Source organism: Anomalospiza imberbis, chromosome 4 (genome assembly GCF_031753505.1).
Source record: "Anomalospiza imberbis isolate Cuckoo-Finch-1a 21T00152 chromosome 4, ASM3175350v1, whole genome shotgun sequence".
NCBI lineage: Eukaryota > Metazoa > Chordata > Aves > Passeriformes > Viduidae > Anomalospiza > Anomalospiza imberbis.
The window spans coordinates 54,973,107-54,996,883 of NC_089684.1; the positions used below are offsets into that span (position 1 = coordinate 54,973,107).

General features: G+C 46.5%; 2 protein-coding genes across 3 annotated transcripts in view; both read left to right on the forward strand.

Moving 5' to 3' along the window:
• C4H4orf50 (chromosome 4 C4orf50 homolog) overlaps positions 1 to 6,709 on the forward strand; it is an 83,479-nt gene extending 76,770 nt beyond the window's left edge. The window contains exon 15 of the mRNA XM_068188659.1: positions 3,390 to 6,709. The gene's annotated coding sequence lies outside the window, so the exon portion shown is untranslated. The remainder of the gene's footprint in view (positions 1 to 3,389) is intronic.
• A 4,385-nt stretch (positions 6,710 to 11,094) lies between these two features.
• Positions 11,095 to 23,777, forward strand: part of CRMP1 (collapsin response mediator protein 1) — a 51,703-nt gene continuing 39,020 nt past the window's right edge. The window contains exon 1 of one of the 2 annotated variants that reach the window (XM_068188649.1): positions 11,095 to 12,054. In XM_068188649.1, the coding sequence (XP_068044750.1) occupies positions 11,683 to 12,054 (372 nt within the window). In that variant the 5' untranslated portion in view covers positions 11,095 to 11,682. Of the gene's footprint in view, positions 12,055 to 14,304; positions 14,695 to 23,777 lie in introns of those variants that run through there. The other variant, XM_068188650.1, reaches the window with a different exon arrangement.

Sequence of the window (23,777 nt, forward strand, 5' to 3'; positions counted from 1 at the left end):
TGTAGCTCTTAGTTTTCTTCCTTCCAGATGTTGTGTGTCTTTAAAGTCTCTATATTGGCTAGTTCCTTTCCAACATCGGTGCACACTCTCAAAGTTTTAGTAAAGCTTTTACTGCTGTACCTCCTTAATGGGAGGAAGATGATTTCCATCCACCTTGTGCTCTGCAGGGGATGGAGACCATGGATCCTGGCAGTGGGCACAGAGCTCTGCTCTCCAGGGAGCTGACTGGAGTGGAGGAGTCCAGGAGGACAGCTGTCTTTAGGAGGTTGTCAGCACTAGTTTTTTCCACTAGTATGAGCTCTCTGACCTTCCTTAAAAATGGTAGTTTAGATACTTGAGGGAGCAGACCACTTGTCCTGTGAGAAAAGGCTAAGAGATCTAGGCTGGTTCACCCTGGAGAAGAGCTGGCTTTGGGGGCACCTCATAACAGCCTTCCTAAAACTGTGAGGAAGCAACTGAGAAACACAGAACCACAGAGCAGAGAGAGCCAGACTCTTCAGAGTGATGCATGGTGAGAAGGTGAGACACAGTGGGCATAAGATGAAATAAAAGAAGTGCAGACTGGATATAGGAGAAGCATTTCCCTCAGAAAGACACCCCAGCAGTGGGACAGGCTGCCCAGGAAGCCTGTGCATTCTCCACCCCAGGAGTTTTTTAAGCTTTGATTAGGTAAACCCTGGGCAAACTGCTCTGACTTTGGAACTGACTCTGCTCTGAGTAGGTTGATCTAAATCACCTTCTGAGGTTCTTTCCTGTGGTCTTACAATTTCCTGATACTTAGCACAGGACGAACAAGTACAGATGTGATGGGCTGGGGGCAGATAGAACAAAGAAATGCTGGTGCCTCCCAGAGGTGGTAAAGGATTGGGGAACATTGAGTGAGTGCATGAATATGGATCACTGATCTTTGTTATGCTGGAAATTATTTGGTTGTGGCTTAGAGAGCAGTGCACAGTCATCACTTTCATGTTTCAAGGTTTCCTTTGAGGTTCCAATGTCACAGAGAAATCAGTTTTGTTTAATGACCTTCTACATTAGCAGTTTTTTGTGTTGGTGACTAAAATTGATTTTGCTTGTGATGTGAAGGAGCACAAGCCCAGCCTCCGCATCGTTGCTCAACCATGTGCTTTAGTCCTACCAAAGAATGGGAGGCCAGCAAATTTCTGAGCATCAGAAATACTCATGCTGAAACTCTTAGGTACAGTATTGATAAAGACTCAGCTGCTTTTTAATCTCTGTAATGCATGGTTGGAAACTGCACCTTTGTGCTTGAGCCCTGGAAATGCTTGGTTGATACTTTTCTTTGGTAAAATAACATCATGAAGGCCTTTCTTATTTTCCTCAAGCATTTCACAAGAGAGAATTCCTCCCTGACCAGAGTAATTACAAGACAATTCAGTAGTGGTTTATGTTCCACACTTCTTAGTTAGATAAGTGGTATGAAAAAAAAAGAATAAGAGAAGGGTGTAGGATAAATTTGTCAGGGAAATAAAACTGCAAGGAGCACAAGGTAAGTTCATTGAATTAATGAAGTTTGAATCAGATTTCCATTATTCTGGCCACACGAGTTTTCAGTGATAGTTTTTTCAAGCATAGTTTTCCATGACAGCTATCCCTGATACTTTAGGGACATTCTTCCTTTTGAACAAGTCAGTAAACTGACAACTGGTAACAGTGGGTAGCTCCTCTGCAACCAGTTGAGGAACTAAAATTGCAACCTCTCTGTATTCTAAAATAAAGGTAAATTTTAAGAGAACGTAGAGACTCACCCTCCTGACCCTCCCCAGAGCCTATGCACAGTGATAGGATCACAGAAAAGAGATTTCATGTATGACTAGAAGAGACAGGGATGTATTTCAGACTATCTCAAAATAGGCCAGCTCTGTTGGTACTAAGTCATACTTCTCTTTGTAATGTTTTTTAGAAATGAAAAAGTACCTGATGTCCTGAAAAATCCTTGGAAGGTGTGGATAGCAAAGGCTGAAACTGTGTTCTGTTGAGCGTTGTTTTGATTGCACTTAGGCTACAAAGATATTAATCAAAAAGAAGGTGATCTATGGAGACTCTAGTAGTGTTCCCTTTCTTTGCCTGGACATAAGAATGAACTGCAATGGATTTTGTTTGTTTGCCGTACAGCCTGGGCTTTCCTAAATAATGCAAAGAGAAAGAATTCCAAAACCGATTTTGTTTGGATGCACCTATGGCAGTAGCAGAATTAATGTATAATGTCTTATGAAGGCTGAAGAAAGCTTCTGGTGGTGTTTTGAATCAAAAGCAAGTCTGACCATTTACCAGTTTCTGATCCAAGATGGAGAGCTGAACTAGGGAGTATGCAAGGGGTCTAAATGCCTCCCATCACCAGGAATTCGTGATGTCCTCCTGCCCAGCTGACGCTCTCCTGGATCAGTGACTGACTCTTGCATATCCTTCTGGTTTTATGTCCTACAATAATCCATCTAGCTGCTTCTCCAAAAATTATGACCTCCTTTGTTACTTTGCCTTGCTCTGCAGGATTTTTCTTCAGTTCTGTCCTTCATGCTTGGAAAAATCATTCCATCCTGAAGTACAAGCCATAAAGCCTCTCTTCTTTCCCAATTTTTAATTTCTGTCTTTTGAGGGGCATGTTGGTGACTGGAATGCATTTTAGTAATGACAGTTAATTACTGTCACCAGCCATTTATTATAATAATAATTGCAATATAATATTTTAAACAAAACTCTCTATGCTATTATCATTTCCTGTACTCCTAATGTACTGAGATGTGTTTCTCCAGTAGATATCAAGTTTCAGCCAGAGTTAAGTATGCAGGCAGTACATCACTGGTGATGTTTAACAGTAATAATGACAGCCTCGCTGGAAATTGTAAAGCCTGATAAAATGTTTTACAGGCTTTGAAATTTAATATCTGAGGAAGGACGCAAATAAAAACTCTGAGAAGAGTCATAGAAATAGGATTTACTTGGAAAGTTGGATTTGTGATGGCTGTCATCCCTTGAGTTGAACTTTATCCATGAGGCTTCTGTGGATCCCTGCCAAGTGGGTTATGGAATGGTGTTGGGAAGATGGCAAGAAATGTTTATTTCCATATGGAAGTTTGTCTTATGTACAAGAAGGACTAGCAAAAGAGAAAAGCATGGAATATGCTTTTCATCTAAATCAGTAAATCATGGGAGAATGTCTCAACATGTTTTGGGCAGTTCAGTTTCTACAATGTGCTGCCATTATGCTGTGTTTGTATGGAAGCACCTGGGCACACTGCTTCCAAACTGCTTTATTTTGACCTTGGATGAATAACACACAATTCCTTAAATTGTGAAAATACAGATGCTTACCTTATCCTTTTGTCTTTTTTTTTCCTTCTTTTTTTCTCTTCCTTCCTCTTGTCCAGGGAAGAATGTATCAGTCACACAGAAGAAGCAGTACAGCTCTGAAGGATGGATGAAATGTGGTTTGGCCTGCAGGCGACTGCAGCTGCTCTGTTATGGGAAAAAGTGAGAAGCTGCTCTAAGTTATCATCTGTACCATTTTAGCCACCTGCTGTAGTAGAAGCTGGCCATGCACACCAACCTAATGTGTGGTTTGGGTCTGAGTTTTGTTTTCCTGGGATCTCAGTATCTCCATTTTAAAGCAATTACCAAGTTAAGCACAATCTCCATCTTCATGGGTCTGCTTATGTGGATATGCGGTATCTTCAGCCTTGTGTGGCTTTGAGCATTCCTGAAAGAGCTTTTGATCTGAGTTGGGATGTTTAGTATATCTGAGGATGTGATACTTGAGGGTACAAACTGTTTAGCAAATGAGACAGAATGGCATTTTTACAAGGGTAAGTTGGAATTGGGAATGATCTTCGTGTGTGCTGAGAGGCACTTGGAACATCAAAGTGCTCTGTCCTAATACTCCGAGTATTTCAACCACATGAATAGGCCACACTGAATTTAACTTTCAGATAAAGCACTTGCAGGCACACATGCTTCTCCTGAAACAGGCACGTTTGTGCACTCTGGTTGGCAGCAGCACGTAGGACACAAACACCTTTTGCAGCCGTGCTGCACAATACAGATTACACACCACAACCCCTACAGTTCACCTCTGAGAACCCTTTGGGAGGGCAGGGAGGTGTGAGTGCAGGCACCAGACCTGTACCTGAGGAGTCCTGCGGGTGCCTCCATCAGTTCTGTAACGAGAGGCACAGAGCACTGTTGAGTCAGTGGCAATACTCGTGCTGACCTGAATGGCAGCAGCTGCTCTCAGACTCTTACTTTGTGATGCACTTTCAGTTTTGATAACTGTTTTATGACTTGTATTTCCCTTTTTCTTTTCTAACGCTGAGCTAACTGCTAGGATGTGCTGTCTTTACAATGCGCAGTTGCCCAGTAATTACAAATATTCTTTGAAAGGAAGCAGAAGAAGCATAAACCGTGGAATCCCAAATCAGATTAATGTAATGTGCATTTCTAGATTACAATTAGTACAACAGGATGACATGTTGTCATGGTAACATGTGAAGCTTAACTACAAGTTCCTAAAATAAAGCAATGACATATGTGTAGGTTTCTAACCATTTGCATACTATCCACATGAAAACATACATAATTTCTACAACACTCAGGCAATTAAACCCTACTTCTTTCTTCTGAATTAAGTGTTGAACTAAAATATCAGGCCTCTTTCCTAGTATTTCTGCAAAATTTCGCACTATAAATTATAAATGTTGATAATGAAGCCATCCATTTTGTAACATCTTAAGCTGTCTACCTTTTGGTTTCATTTTAGAACAATTAGTGTAAGGAATGTAGAGCACTCTTCATTCATTGTGGTTTGTACCACATCGATCTCCTTGAAATTCTACCACTTCCTCATACAAAAATTTTGCAACCAATTTTGGAAAAGTCTGCTTATTATTTACAATGATAGACCAGTGGATGTGTTTCATGTGGCTGAGGATTGGGAAGTAAAACCCCAACTTTACCTCAAATCACTGGAAGAAAACAGTAAACTTTTCATGTGAGATTGCTAGCTAAGACAGAGAGCCTGGTTATTATTTTCTAGTTGCCTTATGGTGAAAAGTGTTGTCTACTTGTTAGAGAATCTGAGTTTCTTTCACTAAGCAGAAGTTAACTTGTTTAATGTGCTATGCATGGTCCCAGGACATGCTTTACGTGTATTGTCATTTCATGGTAAACCTTCAGAGAATGAAAAATTGGGTGATGTGTTCTGATTGCTTTATATGCACAACATTGTTTTGGCCAAATTCTTTAGTCAAAATTAAGATGCTGCTAAGTTCTGTGAGTAAATGCAATCTCCTTCTGTCACCCTAATTAGACAAGATGGGCAATGTTACATGGAAAATATGGTTTCTTTGACAATTCACTTATTTATGTATACTTTACTGTATAGACCATTGGAGGATATTGAAAATACAGCTTATAGGTTGCTCCTTAAGCGACCTTTAAATCCCAAATTCTGTTCTTCACACCACTATGGTGGGCAAATGCTGCAAGTACAATGATTGACTCTGGCGTGATAATCACGTTATATTCAGAATAATGCAGCTGCTGGGAAATGTGTCACATACACAGCAGAGTTCCCAGGATAAGCCGCCTGCTGAAGCATGGCTGATGTTTGTCCTTGTGGCCTTTTGAAAAGTGGGAACTCTGATTTTTGTGTTTCATAAATCTACCTGTATTTCTCACTTGCAGTTGAAGGTTTTTAATATTTGAATTTACTGTGGTTATGGGGTGGAGGGAGGGACATGTGCATGCTGGGTTTTGCCAGTAATCCTTTGGAAATCCTTTAGTGCCTTAAGGAGGCAGAGGGGTAACAGGCCCTAGGATTACAGAAACTTGTTCAAATCTCTTTCCTGCTTTAGAAGAATTCATTTAAAATATACTGTGCCTTTGGCTCTAAATATATTTGCATTAGAAATCAGTAGCCATGGGATTATGGGCAGGGATTTTTGCCCCTGTAGAAATGCTAGGAAAGAGAGTATACTATTTCTTGTATAGGATATCATCTAAAAATATAGCTAACTTAAATTCTACCATAGGGATCCATACTAGGAAAGTTGCAAGTTACAGTTAAAGGCAGGAAAAAAAAAAAAAAAAAAAAAAAAAAAAAAGAAAAAGGAGAAAGTTTAAATATACTGGATTAAATGCCTGTATCATTGAAGTGACTGGCAAATTTCCACAGGCTTTCTTGGGACCAAGATTTCATGCTTGCTTCTGCTTGGCTTAAGAAATTCTCAGATGTGGTAGATATGTAGGTATTATGTTCTCTTTAATGTTGTAGGAGAGGAAAAGAGAGATTAGTAGTTTTGGACACCTGCCTTGATTTGGAGTTGCTGGGATCTGTTGTATAAATCTCTGTTCACTATTGTTTCTCTTTTATTCATTGCTTTGGGAATATGAATATGCAAATGTAAATTCCAATGTGAAAGGTTCCTGCGCAGTGTGCACTAACCGATGCCAAACAACCTCATTTCTCTACTCTCTGAACTGTGGTCTTTTTCAAAAAGAGGGAAAATGTAACTAACAGATGAAAACCACTCCAGTGCCAAAAAAGACTGCATGAGGCAATACATGTATCACTCACTGATGGTCCTAAGCAGCTCTTAGGAAAAGCTCAATAAGCTTTTAACTCGTGAGTGAATTTTATCTTCTAGGAATTAAGAACAATTTGTTGGTACAGAACTAAATTTAAAAAAAAGAAGGCCTGAAAATCGGACTGGTGGTGGTCTTCTGTTTTTCTCCCTGTGATGACAAGCAAGTTTTAAAGAATTTGTAAATAGTTAAAAGAAAATCATTACATGGCTCGCAATATGTAAGACAAGGCCCAGCATGAAACAGATTTTTATAGCTTATTTATAACTTTACACTTCTGTCTTTTGTTTGGAACTTGGAAAAGGAAACCATGTAAATTAAATAAGGAGTGAAGACTCTGCACATATTTGTTGACTGAAACAAAAATATTTCCCCACCTCCTGAGGTATTTATGACTAATTTGGGTTGAATAATGTACAGAGATCTTGCCTTTTGAGCTCCAGTGCTGTACAACTGTTTAACAGTTTTGCACAGCCAACTGAGTAGTGGTAACCAGAAGTCATGAGGAGCAGTTGTTAGGGCCACAGATTTGGATCCATTTGAAGAAGTACCAAAGAATGCACAAAAAAGTTGGGATTTATGGTGTGATACTTATTAAGCAGGTGTAGCAGTTAGACTGGGGAGGGAGGGGTGTTTGTAAATAAATGCCAAAAGTTTAAACACTGACCCATGACCACCCTGTCACTGGGTGTCACATTAGTTCCAGCTATGTGAGAAGCTTCACTAGTATAAAAGAGGCCACTCATATTTTAACTGTTTCATTAAAACCTTCTGGATAACTCTTCAGCAAAGATTTCCACTCTAAGACATTTGCCATAGATATCAATTGTACATATGTATTAATATTCAGTGTAACTAGGAGGATACAGAATTGTAATGAAGTCACAAAGTCTACTTGATGATCACAGATTTGTAACTCCCACAAATTATGTAAGATATGTTGACATTTTATCTTGTTAACAAGATGTATTTTTCTATGTTAGCTAAATGTATAATTTGTATAATTTTGTATATTAAATGTATGCATATTTTAAATTAAAAACATTATAATTTTATTATTTTAACTTTAAAATGGTGACAGAGCTTCTGAAATACAGTTTTATATACAACTGTATCCATGGAGAGCAACCCAGGAAGTCTCCGTTTTGAGGAGGGGTCCACCTGATCTTTTAACAGGGTAAGGAAATTGTTACACCTGAGCTCTTGCTCCTTTTGGTGGAGGAGCTGCCATTCAGTTTCTGCTGAGTTAGTGGAATTAATATGAGTTGGCAGAATACTGTGGGCTGTATCACTGCTCATGAAGTGGGTAACCTGAGCCGTCCCCAGCTTGTAGCTGTGTTTTGGATTCACAGTTCCTATATGTCAGGAGACAGTTCAAATCACCAATCCATGGGATGGGGTTTTGTGGGGGGAGGACACTGCTGGCAGAGATACAGCAGTACCACAGAGCAGACAGGGAGACTGACTCAGTGACTTGGCAACTCCAGTCACTCCTCTGGAAGAAGGAGAGCTCGTGTCTCTCACTTGTATTCCCTTTGGACCGTTCGTGCCTTTTTTGTTCTGATGATTCTGTTGTAAAATGCACAATAGCAAAAAATAGGTGCAAAATGCACATTGCACATTCTCTAAGGCCCTGCACCAGGGAAGTCCTGCTCTAGCTCATGATGTTCATGCTCTTGGAAGAGATCACCTACAAATGAAGCCAAGGTATGTGACACCCTTCTTGTTGGGCTTTTATCCAGCAAGACATTCTAGGTTTTGTAGTGTGAAGCAAGTGTGTATCTTGCTGTTATCACTTACCTAGTCTATTTGGAATAAAGGTCCTATAGGAAGACTGTGCACTTTCAATCAAGTTCAGTCCTCTTTTCATCAAGCAGTGTCAAAACAGGATGAGATGCACTGTCTGCAAGAGAAAATACCAAAGCAATATATTTCTCCAAAGCTGTATACTTGTTTTTAGGCAAACTCACAGGATGCCAGGGAATCAGGATGCAATTGAGTCTGCTTCTGTGGCACCCAAAACCACAATTTGATCTCTTATTTAACAAAGGAACAGTATGTATCTGGTGACTGAGAATAGTTTTTAGTAAAGTAAGGGCTATGGTATGAAGAAAACCCAAAACATTTAAAAGCAAAGACAGACTCTGATATTAGTTTATGCTTATTTCTAACTAGAAAGTTTAATTCTGTTTTCTAAAGCATTGATCTGACATGTTCTCTGAGTCTTGTGATCTCCTTATGTATCAGAATTAATATGAATCTCCTGACTTAATACTTAAAAACCAGCATTATTCTTTTTTTATTATTATTTTAAAAACCCTGAGTGCTCTGGAAACCTGAACAGTGTTATCTGACTAGATCCCAAGTGTAAACAGAGTCCATCTTTCTTAGCTTTATGGATGATAAATAAAAATGCTCTTCATTTAGTGGATGTATGCACTATGCAACATATCAGACCTACTATGGGACCTTCAGAATTTTTTATTCTGGAATTAATCTCTTGATTGCAAATTAATATTTTTCCAATACTTGCAAAGACAGGCAAGTCACACATCACAATCCGTGTACCACCTGCATATTTCACTAACTGACGGGGTTTGGTGTTCTGCGTAGAAAAAAATTGACTTTTTTTTTTTCCCCAACATGATCAATAAACCTCAATGTTACCATCAGGAAAAAAAAAACCAATATTTGCTCGTAAAAGAGAAGACTTTAAGGAAGCAATGAAGCAATACAAGCTATACTTATTTTTTTTCACATGCACCAGTGAAACCTATGATATTAACGTGTTAATGTGGAAATACGGTTTATTAAATGAACTGTAGAAACCAGGGCTATATATGCTCAAAAATGGCAGTTGACTAAAATCAGTGTGCTGATAACCAATAATAAGTGAAATTTTGACTATCTTACTAAGTCCTCATGTGAACAGGACCTATAGTGTTGAATGCATACACAGCATTTAAATCAGCAGGTCCACCTGGATCATAAATGCAGAAAAGAAAGATGTTTTCCTTGGATGTATTTTGGCATTGCTCAGGTATGTTACATCACTGCTTTTTCACGTGGTTTGGGTCCATGGGTAGTTGTTAATGAGAAAGATGGTTATCTGGACTAATTTCTGATGAAATCCCAGGGATCTCCCATTTTTCCTGCTTTGCAATTAGTAACTTGCAATTTTTCTCATGCGGAGACCACCAGGTATGCCTGTGGACCAAAGATGACAGTGCAGTGTGGTTGGGCTTGTATTCAAGCATCACTTTGTACATGAGCAGTAAACAGGCCTGGTGATTGATCCACTGCTTCAAACTTGCTTAGTCACATAATCAATCTCAGACCAGTTTGTTACAATATATTATTTCAGAGCAACAGAAAATGTCCCTTATGTAACTACTGGCATAGTGAAAGCCTGTGACAATCGCAGATTGTCTGCAGGTGCAGGAGAGGAGTGTCCAAGGACTTGTGAATTTGGTGGATGATCTCAGGCACCAAATCTCAGGATGATTGTAAGGCAGGGCTGTAAAGATGGACTTTCTGAAGCGGGCTGTGCAGAGAGCTGAGTGGAGCACACTCTCCACTCCTCCTGCCCTTGCTTTTGGCAACTTTGATCCCTCACAGTGAAACGAAGCTCTCCCTGGTTTGTCTCCTCCTGCCGAGGCCAAGTCAGGCAAGCACCATGCGGGGCGGGAGCCTCCCGGGGTGCTGAAGGGACAGCTCCGGGGAGCGAGCCGCGCTCCCGCCGCTCCGAGGGGGATCCGCGGGGACACGCTCGGCTCCCCGCCTTCCTGGGGGCTCGGCGGACGCTCAGGGGCCGTGGGCAGCACACCCAGGCCCGCGGAGCCGGCGCCCCATGCCCGGTGGCGGGGCCGGCGGCTCAGGCAGCGCTCAGCGCGATCACTTCCGTGTCAGGGCCGGCGCCCGCCGCCTGTAGCCCCCCGCCTGTAGCCCCCCGCCTGTAGCCCCCCGCCTGTAGCCCGCTGCCTGCAGCCCCTGCCTATAGCCCGCTGCCTGCAGCCCCTGCCTGTAGCCCCCCGCCTGTAGCCCCCTGCCCCCGCGGCGTGCGAAGGGGTCGGGCGCCCTGTCCGCGCCGCCGCGGCGGGGGAGCGGCAGCCGGGGGCGGCGGGGCGGAGCAGAGCCGCCGCCACCCCCGCGGGCACCAGCTGCTGCGGCAGGGGCAGCGCCAGCCCCCCTGCCCTGAGGCAGGGGCTGGTTCTGCTTCCTCCCACGCTCCGGCCACCCCTCGCTCTTCTCCCCGCCGCTCCCCCTGCGGCCGCAGACCGACCCCGAGCGACGCCGGCCCGTCCCCCGCCCGTACCGGGGGCTGCCGCGGCCGCGCCCCCCGCCCCGCCCGGGCACCGCCGCAGCCTCTCCCGCGGAGAGGGGCGGGGGCAGTGTGAGTGAGCAAAGTGGGAGAAACTCGCTCCGGCTCGCCCGGGGGGGCTAGGGAGATTCGGAGCTTTTCTCTTTTTTTTCACTGTTTCTTTTCGCGTCCCTTTTATTCCAGCCCCGGAGCCACGCAGCAGCGGGTGACCGGCGCCCTCCCGCCCGCAGGGCAGGACCCCGTTGGCACCGGCCGTGTGTGCATGCGGCGGGCTCCCTCCCTGCCTCCTCCCCCTGCCTCCCGCCCCCCGGATCATTCTATACCGGGGGAGCTGTGCACTGCGGTCCCTGCTCGGGGAATCGCTGCTGCTCTTCCCATTCGTCAGGGGCTTTCCAATCACCTGCCTCTGCCACCCTCTCCGCTCCGCTCTTTGTACTTTATTTTCACGTGCTCTTTACTAACACGGCTATTTTTAAATCCCGCTCGGATTTATTTCTCCCTCTTTCTTTCTTTCTCTCTTATTTTCTTTTTTTTTATTTTTTCTTTTTTTCCTATTTTTTTTTTTCGGGGGGGTGGGTGGGGGAGGGAAGTTAACGTTTGCAGGTCCCTAACGGAAAGATCCCACCAGCCAACCCAGCTCCGCCACTGCTGCATCCATCCATTCATTTTTATGGTCACTAACAGCCTATCCCGGTAGTGGAAGGTGCAGAGAAGTGGGAGGCAGGGAGAGAGATAGAGAGAGAGCGATCCGGACAGCGAGAATGGCCGAGAGAAAGAGGAACTGGAATAAAGAAGATGACCTGCCTGTGTATCTAGCTAGGCCGGGCACGACAGCTCAGACACCGCGACAGAAATACGGGGGAATGTTCGCCTCCGTGGAGGGGGCCTATGAGAACAAAACCATCGACTTCGATGCCTACAGCGTGGGGAAGAAGGGGTCCCGGACCCCGCGGAGCGGCAGCCGGCACGACATGCTGGATGGCGGGGACAACTACAGCGAGACCGCCAGCGACATCAGCGAGATCTCCGGCTCCGTCATCAGCTCCCCGGGAGACCGGGAGGACAAGACCCCGGGCGTGGAGATCAAATACCCCATGGGGAAGGAGCTGCTGCAGGGGCAGGACAATGGACAGGTGAGCGGGGCCCGGGCTGGGGAGATGGGAGCCGCCGCCCCCGCTCGCTGGGCGAGCGGAGCCGAGATTGCTGTACCGAGCGGAGCCGAGCCGTGCCGTGCCGTGCCGTGCCGTGCCGCAGAGCCCCGCTCGCCGGTGCAGGGGGCAGGGGGCCGCCTTCGCAGGGGAGTTTCGGCACGGCAGGTCGGGGAGGCACGGCCCCCTCCTCCCGGGCACGCTGATGCTCTGGGGAGAGCCCGGCTGGCCCCGAACTACCTCACTTGGCAGAGCTTAGCGGGGGCGGGAGGGGGCGACCCCAGAAACCGTTTTCCTTTGTAAGTGATGGCGATGAGTTTTCTCCGTTTCCTTTCCTGCCCGTGCCGGGGGACTGGAGGGCAGCTCGGGTCCCCCAGCGCCTCCCGGCCGGCCCCGGAACAAAGCCGGGCCCGCTGCACTCCCGAACTCGCCGGGGAAACTCCGCGGAGCCTGTCCCAGGCACAGCTCCGGGATCTGCCCCGACCCCCCGCCCTGTCTCTGCCCCTGCTCTCCCCGGCCCCCTCTGCGCCTGCATTGTCTCCCCGGCAGGGAGCGCGGAAGGCGGGAGGATCGGCCGAAACCTCTGCCCTGGGTTCCCCTTCCCCGGGTCTGCAGCCTGGACTCATATTGTAGGCTCAAGGAGGAAGTGAGCCGGTGGGCTGGCCGGCCCCTGGCGGCTGTGCATCTCCATCTTAGCCCTGTCGGTGGCATGCAGGCTGGAGGCAGACCCAAGGGGATGGCTCTCATGGGATCCCGGGCTGTCACCGATTTCCCTTTAGAAAGAAATGCGGCCTTGCAGTGATGCTTCTGCATGGATACACCCTGTTCCTGAGTACCCAGTCTGAAGCCTCTGTGGCTTGTCTGCATCCTTTCCACAGGCTGGACTGAGAGTTACCTCTCTTTTCACCCCTCTTCAATTTGAGCATGAATGGGGTACTGGTTTGCTCTGGCCTGGAGATTGCGTGCAGGGCCACATGCCCTCCTGGGCAGTCCAGTGGGTTTCTGCTGTGGTGGGACACTGCAGCGAGCAGGCAGGGCTTGGTGGGACACTGTGCCTGGGATGCTGCTGCTTTCTCTGCAACGACCCCAGGGCTGCCTTCAGAGGCTGCCAGCTGCAGTGCAGTCTTCTCTTTTCTTGCTCACCTGAACTCCTGAGTTTTTTTGATCAGGACCCTGGGGCAGTGGGAGGGCACAGCACGCCCCATCTTCTAGCACATCCATGGTGCTGCCTGCCCACTTTCCCTGCTTCCTAGTTCAGCCTGGGACTCAGGGTAGTGAGCACACACTGCACACTACTTCTCTGGATCCCACTGTGCTTGCAAAGTTGACCAAAGCAAGGTGAGGATGAGGCTGGGGTAAAGCAGGCAAGATTTGGCCAGTGGCTTAGGAAGATGCACTGTAAGCAGCAGATAAATGTGACCCCTGTGCAGTGACAGCCAGAGTTTTTTACAAGTTTCAAGCAATGATTTCTGGGAAGATGTGTCGGGGATGTGGCCTGGGTGCTCAGTGGCTTTTATCTGTGTGTATCACAGGGGTGGGTGTGCTAAGAGCCCCGGAGTCTGTGTCCTTGAGGGAATTAACTTGGGCACAGCTATGCAGTGCCTTTTACCCTCAAGCACCATGGGTGGAGGAGGCATTCTGTGAGGCAGAGAAAAGACAGAAGGGTTTCAATTAGCCATTTTACCTCTCCAGCAACTGCTGATACAGCATCTACCTGGCCTGGCCTGGTTGTGTTATCCCCCATGAGCTCCATGGGCACAGGACAGAGCAGGTGTGTGACAATGGGGCAGTGACAAGGAGGGCAGAGCATGACAGTGCTGTTAGGGTCAGAGATGTTAGTGAAGACAGAGAAGGCAGTGCCACCTGGATCAGTGCCATCAGGGACAGAGCAGGCAGGGCCATCAGGATCAGTGGTATGGGGACAACGCAGGGCAGTGCTATCAGGGTCAGTGCTATGGGGACAGCGCAGAGCACGGCCATCAGGCTTCATGCCGTGGGGACGGGGCAGGCAGTGCCATCGCCATGTGCAGCACAGCAGAACCCACCGCCGAGGGTTAAATCCCCCGTCCCCACCCTGCGGCAACCCACGCGTGGGATCCTGTCGGTGACCTCAGCGTGCGAGCGGGGCGGCGGCGGAGCTGGCGGGGCGGCGTTTCCCAGAGCCGGTGCAGGAGGGAGGGAGGCTCCGGCTGGATTGATGGGCTGTGAAGGGGGGCCAGGCGGAGGGGTGGGGGACAGGAGGGAAGGAAACGCTTCCTGGGTTGCGCTGAGCGAATCCTGCTCCGACCTGCAGCCGGGAGGGCGCTGCTGCCGCCGGCAGAGGCAGCGCTCGCCGACCCCCCCGGGAGCCGCGTCCCTGTTTGATTGCAGCCGGAAAAAAAAAGGTGCCGGGTTTGCCGGGCTCCCCTTCCTCTGGGCGACGGAACTTCGCCCCCATTCCACCGCTGTGCCGGGTCGCCCCCGCCCCGCCCCATCACCCGATCGGGCTTCGCATTATTATTCGTCTCAACACCGCCGGTGTTGTTCCGCTGGGCTCGGCTCGCTCCTCGGGTTCGTTGCGTGCTCCCGGCGCTAGGGAGAGCCGACATGTCTTACCAGGGCAAGAAGAGCATCCCCCACATAACGGTAAGCGGCCCCGGGCGCAGCGAGCGCTGCCCGCGCTCCTTTGTTCGCGGGGCGGGGAAGGGCGTGCGGCGGGAGCGCCGCGGCCGCGCAGTGCCCGGGGCCGCAGGCAGCCCCCAGACTGCGGGGCCGGGGCTCCCCGGAGCGGCGGGGTGCGGGCGCCGCCGCCCGTCCTCCTCCCGCTGGGAGCTCTGGGCGAGGACTGATTTCATTTGATTTTCTTTTAAAATTTCATTAATTCATTTTAATTTTATTTCTTTATAGTATTCTGCCTTCCCTTGCTCGCCCGCCGCCCAGCCGGGGCTCAGCGCTGTGTGCTCGCTCCAGCCCGGGGCGGGGAGCGGAGGGAGGGCCGGCGGGGGGCTCGTCCCGGCGCTGCCGGGGCCGGGGGTACCGCCCTCCCGAGGAGCCGGGCCCGGGGAGGCTCGGCCGCCGGACGAGGCAGAACAAAAGAGGGAGGGGACCACCGCAGCACAACGTGCCCCTGCCACCGCCCCCCGCAGCGGGCAGGGGCAGCGCAGCCTCGGCGGGGCAGGGGCGGTGTGCCGGGGGGAGGCACAGGGTGCGGAGAAATGGGAGGTGGGCGAGCGTGGGCGTGGGGGGAAGCGTGGAAAATCAAAGAGCGCCATGATGCCAGCACCAACACCTCTGTGCGCTATTAATACATCAGGCGTGGTGGGAATCAGAAGTCAAAGAGTTAATCATAAGCATCCTCTTCCTATCGGTGCCTGTCTCCCGCTAGATGCTTTTGTACCCGAGCAGAGAGAGCTACAATAGGGTGTGCTTTCCATGCCAGAAAGAAAGGACCTGAGTCTTTTGATACAGTATCTGCTTTCCCTTAATACACACGATCTGGTGATATAGGGGCTGAGATAACAGAGGAGGCAGAGCTGGCGGATAGGGGTGTGGTGGGGGAAATCGCACCCGGAGCTTGCTCACACGGCAGAGGTTTCCCCCAGCACCGGTGTTGGTCTCCAGGTTGTTGCTTTCCTCTTGGGGGACTGGATCAGTGGATGATGGGGTCACTGTTGTTGTGGCACAAGATTGCTTGGGTTCATGGAGCTTTCCCTGGAAAGCTGGCACGGTGTGACGCGCGGCAAGTTTCGGTAGCTGAAGGAGCGGGCTGCCTGGTGGGTGTGGCACCTTCCTGAGCAAACCCGGTGCTAATCGGCATTAGTGGAGCCCGTGTTACAAAGCTTGTAAGCTCCTCGCGGATTTCTCCCTGTACAATAAAAGCATCCTTCAGTCAAAATATTTGATGGGGAGGGAAACAACATCCTTCTAAAAGCTGAGTTTCATGATACCAAAGTGCCGCATTTATGCAGGTTTCCACTAACAGGCAGCAGTGCCTGGTGGCCAGGGCTGGACCTGGGTGCTGCAGTGGCTTTTTGGGTGATGGCTCCTCTTGCCTCGTTCCTCAGTGCGTTGTGTGACTTACTCAGGGCGTGTCTGGGATGGGAGAAGCCCTGGTTTCCCTCTGGGTGAGTGTCAGGTGCTTTGTGCATGGCTCAATCTTCATTTGAAGCTGGAGTGTAACAGGGTCACACCCATAGCTAGTTCTTTGCTCTCCAGTTTGGAGTAGAATGAGAAACGGGAAGAATTAGGAGTCTTTCCCTTAGAATCAACAGTTCCTTTTAATTTCATCACTTCTCACAAATTTTTTTTCTCTGTGCTGTGGAGAGGATTGCTGTGAAAAAGAAAGCCCAAACCTCAGCCTTTTCTCTTTGAAATGGCATGTGCTGAAGCGTCTATAAATGAATATTCATTAACATTACTGTTGAGTTTTGTGACCAAAGGCATAAATTAGCATTAGTGAAGTTGGCAGGCATCAGGGCTGGACTGTTTTTGGGTTTTTTTACACTTCTGGCCCTTCTCCTCCAGCAAAATCAAACCAGGCACTTTGTGTTACATCTTGTACCACAAGATGTACACAGGGTACATCTTGCCTGTCCCACAAGAACCCACAGGGTCTATCTGTGTGTATCTTCTGAAGCCCCATTCCAGTGTGGTAAATTAGATGTTTCATCCGGCCACTAAGGAAATACATTGTAGCTTCAAGTCTTCTGGGTTCTAAGGAAATGTGATAGCTCTGTAGAAGTATGCAACAATGCTGATGATCAAATAAGATAAAAATGTAATTTGTTACTGTACTTAACATTTCCCCTACTCACACTCCTGCTTTTTGGAGCTGCACCGGCTCCTGGGTTCATTGGAGAGGTGAGAAACTAATTTCTGATGGTGTCCTGGGTGCTGATACTTTGCTGTGGATTTTCCAGTAATACAAGTCTGTGTTACTTGAATGGGGCCAGGAGCTGTCCTGAGCACACAACAGCAACACCCAGCAACAGCATCCCGCCACAGGCGCTGCACTCAGCAGTCAGTACCTGGCCAAAACTTCCCTCTGGCATCAGGTCTGCAGCATCAGGAACTGGGAAGAAAGAGGCAGCAGCTGGTTTCACCTCTGACTGGTGTGGAAGCAGATACCACTCTTGGGAAGACAACCTTGTGGTATCCTGTCTGGGTTACTGCTCTTGGTGCACGTGGCCATAACTTCCTTCTTGTGCTAAGGCTGACTGTGCCTCACCTCCTGACTCCTTCAGACAGCAGGGCCTGATGATAGCCCCTGCACCTCTTTTACCCAAAGCAGCTTTATTCCTTTTTTCCCTTCTCCCCTGCTCATGGTAAAGACACTCTTGCACACAGCCCTCTTTGGGCATCTCCCTGCTCTCATTCACTGATCTGCATGGGGTTTTTTTGTTTAATCTGCCTCTTTTTTTCCTTTCCGTTTCAGCTTGTGAAAATTCATGCTTCTTGCATTTTATCTCATTTGTGGCTGTCCTGCTGCCTGTTAAGCATCCCATGCAGCATCCAGGCTTGCTGTTAGTGGAGCACCAGCACTGTGCCAGTGTAAGGTGCTGTTTAGTTGTGTGTCAGGCTGGAGAAACTGGGCCCTTTTGTGTAACCACTGTGGGAGGGGAAGGACCTCTGCATTTGAAGCGCCAGACCAGTCTGGGGATGTATAACAGAAATGCATTGAACCAGTAAGTGTAAGCACTTCAGTGATGTCTTCTGCACTGTGTTGAAGTCCTTGGCAGGTGGGTTTCAAACCGCTGGTTCAGGAGTGTTAGCTGGGGATGGAGCAGGGTGTACGTAATGTAAGGGTGGCCAAGAGTGCAGGAGCACTTTTCCCAGCCTTTGTAGTACAGACAGCCACTATATCCATTGCCAAGGTGTTTTTCTGCAGGAGGTAGCAATCTTTTGTGCTTTGGTTGTGCAGGATGTTCTCATGCAGACCAGAGTTTTCAGGATATACCCCTCAGCCCATTGCTTTTAACATCACTATTATACTCCTCTTGTGCAGCATATCACAGGGAATCAATGGAGATGATGACACGGAAATACCTGTTACAAACTGTTTTGGCTTCTGTGTTTTGGTAGCAGTTGGCAATTTTCAAGCAAGGCCTGAGCTTAGATGAACTCAGAATTGTAGCATGGTTTAAAAAAGGCATGTGGCATGTTAAATGCCTGTGACAGGACGTGTTTGTTCCAGCAGCAACTGCACCCATTAAAACATAATCTGTGTGAGCTCAGTGAAGAGGAGGTGTGAACACCATTCTACTGAGCAAAGGCAGAATAGCTAGTCACCAAAGCAAATGCAAGGAGGCATCTGGGAGAGGAAGATGGTGCCCAAATCCCTTGGGAAAAAAAAGGGAATCATCCTTCTGGATATGGTCCAAAGATTGGCATATGAGTGGGGAAATGCACTGCTGGTCCTGAGCTGACAGACTGTAAGGCACAGGGAGACAGAGAGCACAAAAATGTGGTGTTACAGAGGAAGGATCTCACTACTGAGCATAACAAGAAAAGAAAATAGAAGATCTGGCACTACATGAGAAAAAAAAAAAAAAACAGATGCAGAAAAATGGGGAGACTGAAGAAATTCAGAGTGGGAGCAGAGAATAATTTTACTTGTTACCTTTAGAATTGGTATGAAGAGAGATGAGAAGCAAGTAGGCTTCGTTGAAGATGGCAGAATACTTTGAGAGAGAAAAAATCCATTCATGTGGATTTTTGCTGTATGACACACTGGTTCAGGATGGAAACTTTCTGTTTGGTCTGAACAAAGTGCTGGGATAATGTGTGCTGTTCTGGTGTGAGACAACAGCAGTGTGAGAGCTGCCAGCCAATTCATTTTGGACACCAGGTGGGACATATCCTACAGATGCAGGACATGGTGAGTACATGGAATGGTGGACCAAAGTCCTTGTCTAGGTTTGGATCTATTCTGTATCTCCCCTGATTATGTCTTTTTACCACTCACCTTTGTTTAACATGGTGTATGAAGCTACACTCAAGATTGCTCTGTTACTTGCCAGAAGTGTTTGAAAAGCCTACTGTGTGCTGGGCATGGGAACACTGCCTCATGTTACTGTTCTGCTCTTGGTGCAAGATTTTGGCTGATTTAGACTGCACTTTTAGTCCTGTTTTAAGGACAAAAAGGTCTAGGAGTCTGGATGCCTTTTTACTCTTGAACATATGCTTAATCCTCAAAATTACATGTTCCCATGTGTGTCTGTTTAACAGACTTGCCCTCTCTCAGTTTACTCATCTGTCGGTGAACACAGGTAAATCCACATTGTGTAGTGGACTGGACTTCAGCCTGGCAGCTCTAGGGATGCTTCAGCTGCTTCACTATAAGTTTTTGGGCTTCCAACCACCATTTCCATGATTCTGTGACACATCTTTTCCTTTCTTTTTTCTATAGGAGAAAAAGTGGCTACTTTTTCCTATGTCAGTTCCATATGGTGACTTAAATTACATTCAGTCCTTTTGGGGACATTTCTATGGAGACTGAAACCTTTGGCAGAGGGACAGAAGGAAGGGTTTGGGGCAGTGATTCCTTTAACTGCCACAGCAAGTTCATCAGTCAGTGCCCTCAGCAGACCATCAGTGTTTTCAGCATCATAGCTGTTGCCACTACAGAGAACTGAGCTGTGCTTTGCTGGAAGCTGGGCAAGTTTGGAAAGGGGACAGTGGCTGTCTGAGAAGACATCTGATGCAGTGGGGTGCTTGTCTGAATCTTCTTGCAAATGCTGAGAGCAACTGCTGCCAATGAACCACTTTTCTGATGAGAGACCAGGATCCGTTTGCTTTGCTGCCATTTCTTTCAGAATCAAGAATTATTTGAGTGGTAAAAGTGTGAAACTTCTATTTTCATTTGAAGGAGCCAGCAGAGGCCACTGGCTTGTGAAGCACTTGGGAGTTAGTTGAGATAAACTTGGGTTTTGTACATATGAGAGAGATAAATGCTTTTGTATGTATGAGAAAGAAGGAATAGAGATGAGCAGCAAAATAATTTGCAGGTTTCTAATCTTGCTACATGTGCAGATGGTCGCCTTGTCCCCTGAAGTACAGATACTTTGGGATGATGTTTGCTTGTCACAAGGCAAAAGTTTTCATCTGTAGTACATGTCCTAATGAGTTTTAAGGTGTAAGGTATTGTTTATGAATAATAAATGTTCCTGCTGACTTCAGTGAAGTCTACACTCAGTGTAAAGTCACCTATGTGTAATTCTGAGGACCCAGGTGGCTGGCTAGAGGAGTAGGCAGTGCTCAGAGTGAAGAGGCTATGGAAGGGAGATCATGGCTGATACCGTGTGAGGTGAGGCAGCAAGCATCACAACTTGCTCTCACTGGCAGAAGAAGTAGGTATGTGACGCAACATGACAGCACAAAGTGTCTGAGTGCAAATAGTGCACATGGCATCCACTGCATTTAGCTGATAATGAATTATCATTGATAATTATAATTGATATAATTATAATTGATATATTATAATATATAATTGATAATGAATTATCATCATCTTAAAGGCATTTTCTACTATTCTGTTTCCCTTGCATCCACCTGCTCTGTCAGAGAAGGGATTCCATATGGTCTTAGTTGGATTTTGACTGTGATTGGTGCCAAGTCAGATATGTCCCAGTAACCTGATGCAGATTTCTGATTAGAACTTAGATAAAACACATTTTCAGTTCAGTGGCCTAGAGAAGTCAGCCATGCTGTAAACGACTGTCATTTTCTTCCCCAGTTTAAGCTTTCCTATGAATGGCTTGCTGGGATTTTGAGATCCCCTTTAATTGACATAACTTTCTATAACCCAGGGGATGGGTATAGCAACATACGATGCAATGGTTTCAACTCTCCAGCCCCTACTTAGATACAACCCCTGCTGATGCCAATGAATATTGTCATCAATAAGATGTTTTTTGTGCTTCTCTTCTAAAAGCAAAGCAAAGATGGCATTTTCAGTGAAGAAATCCCCATGGAGTTGGTAACTGTAGGAGTAGCCCCTTTAGAGTGGGTGATAAAGCAGTGAAACTGCCAGCTGAATAGGAAGCCAGGTCTCAAAAGGGGAAACAAAAGAACATCAGATCTCTTAAATGAATAAAGATGAATGAATACATTGGCTACAGACCAAGATAGAGCATTACTACAATCAGCATAATCCTTCCTAAATTAATTGCCATATAGTAGAGTGCATCTGTTAAGAACCTTAAAAGCAGGATTCTCCATTAGTGGCCTATCAGAAATGATGCCTCAAGGATGGAGTGTTTTACAAGGAATTCCCAGAGTTGATTCAGGGTTCACCCTAGCTAAAAGCCACTTCCTATGGAGGGTAGTCTAGATGTGAAATTCAAAAGGAGGGATACCGCTGATTAAAAGCAGATCTTTTATAAGCAGATAGTACTTCATGAAATCCCATTTACAGCTCTTTGATCCTTATGAAAAGATTTTAAGCAAACATTCCTCTTGGGAAGGATATCTCTCTTCTTTTGCTATTAAGTTTTTAAATGTTTCTTATTTGTAAGTACTTTGCTAAAAGTGAGATAATTTAACTGTATTGTATCACAGCTGGGTCTGAATCTGACCAGCTCTGACAAAAGACAACCAAATATATCCACACACACACACAAAAAGTAAATCTCTTGTATAATGTGGGAAATAAGTCTGCAAGAATGAACACATGGGAGCACAGAGGAGCTCTGAGTGTCTCCTTCCACTGTTTGCCAGTGGGTCTTCAGCCTTTGAGAAATTTCTTCCTTGCAAATAGTCTTCTTGTGGAGATTTAGATTGTGTTCAAGGAGAACACAAATATCAGCCTGTGTTTCTTGTATCTTCCCTCTGAACTGAATTTTGTGTCTTTTGTATCTCTCAGTGGACTCTTTAAAACCTTAGTAACAAAGAATTGTACTTCTCAAATGCTAAAAAAATAATGTCTTGGCTGCAAGTGTGATAACATGATAATGCCTTTTTATGTCTGTTGCATTTGATCTGATGTCTTTTAAACCACGTGCCTTTATAAACAGAGAACTGAAGTGTAGGTGGATTTAGAATTTAAACTGTTTCCAAATGGCTATTTAGCATAAAATCCTTAGTCATCTTCAGGGCTCTTGACTAATCTGGGTTGTAGAGAAAACAGCCATTGTTGCTCTGGAGATGTATGGACAATGTTATATTCTAGTAAGTCCTTACAATTACACAGAGGGTGAAATCACTCATGAGTGTTTCCTCATCCTCTAGGCATGGAAAATCTGGGTTTGAGTATTGCAAAGACTTTTTGGTTGGCAAAAGCCGCAATGAAGCAATTGTAAAGGTCCAAAGCAAGAATTAAGCAGCACAGAAGTTAGACCTGTATGCTGGATAAGTTATCTGAACTTAATTGTATATAAATGGTGAAGCAAACTGTAAATAGTTAAAAATACATGGTTTACTTGATTTAGTGATGAAGATCTGATAGGAAGATGTTCCATTTGTGGAAGAAAATCAAGAATGTAATAGCATATATTGGCATTCCAGTCTGGACAGATGCTGCTCTTTGATGGAAACACTACTCTTGGAGTTTCTTGGAATCTATTTGTATGGCCAGAATACATAATGGCTTTTTTTTTTTTTTTTTAACTCCATCTTGTGTCACAGATGTGTGGTTTTCTCTGAAAGGTTCCTGCAGGTGCAGTGCATAGATATCGATGCTGTAGAGAAGTATGTGGTTTCTATAACTTGTGCTGCATTGTATTTTGACACGCTGCACCAATTTGAAATAATGTTTGGTAAATCTTATGGCAGTTTTATTTTTTGTGTCACTGTATTTTAGTAGTCCCAAGAAGCAGATTTGAGAACTGCATGTCTAAAAGCTATTTGAATTTTGTTGTGTATTTTTAGATACCTCTAGCTCTGAGGGGAGTGGGTGAATGGGAAAAGGATAATTTTAAATTTCTTTGCAACTGTTCTTGCTCTAGCATTTGGTTTGCAATTTCGAATAATCAGCAAAGTGATTTTCCGCCCAAGGGAATTTGGTTTCATTTGTTTTTCATGGAGCCCTGTGCAGGACTGGGGACCATGGCAGGGCTCAGGCTCGTGGTCCTGAAGGTTGGTCAGATGCTGCTTCTCTCTGCTGGCTTTTTGCCATTGGTGTGCATGAAAATGTGGACACGCTTCACAAGAGCTGAGCCAAGCTGATTCAAACCCCAGCAAAACAGGCAGTTTGTACAAAGCGTGCCAGTCACCAGCTTCCAGATGTTTCGTGTTGCTCTTGCTGTAGTGGAAACAATAGTTGTGAGGGAGCGACAGCCGCCGCCTCCAGTCTGAGCAGCCAGCCCCTCCTCCTGCAGCAAACGAGCCGCGTTTGTGGCATCTCCTTCTGCTGCCATGAAAATTGCTGTCATGTCACAGACTAAGCTCTGCAGCTTTGCTGCCAGGTTAAGCAGAAGCTAGACTGTGATTAGGAAAAGATCCCCAGGGAAGCAGTGTGCAGGGCTTGAAGGTGAAGGGCTGGGAGTAGTAGGAATGGCTGTATCATACTCAGCAGTGGGCTGAGCCGGGAGGTGCCATAGTGCCTGTAAAATGGAGCTGCAGGGGACACAGCAGATACGCATCGTGGCTGAGCTGATGCTGTGGCATGGCCAGGCACAGAACTCAGAGGCAAACAGCATTGCAGCAATGCAGTTGCATCATTGCAATAGTGATGGGTGGAGAAGAAACACCTTGGCTCCCCCACCCTGCAGTGGCTGCGGAGCATGGATTTA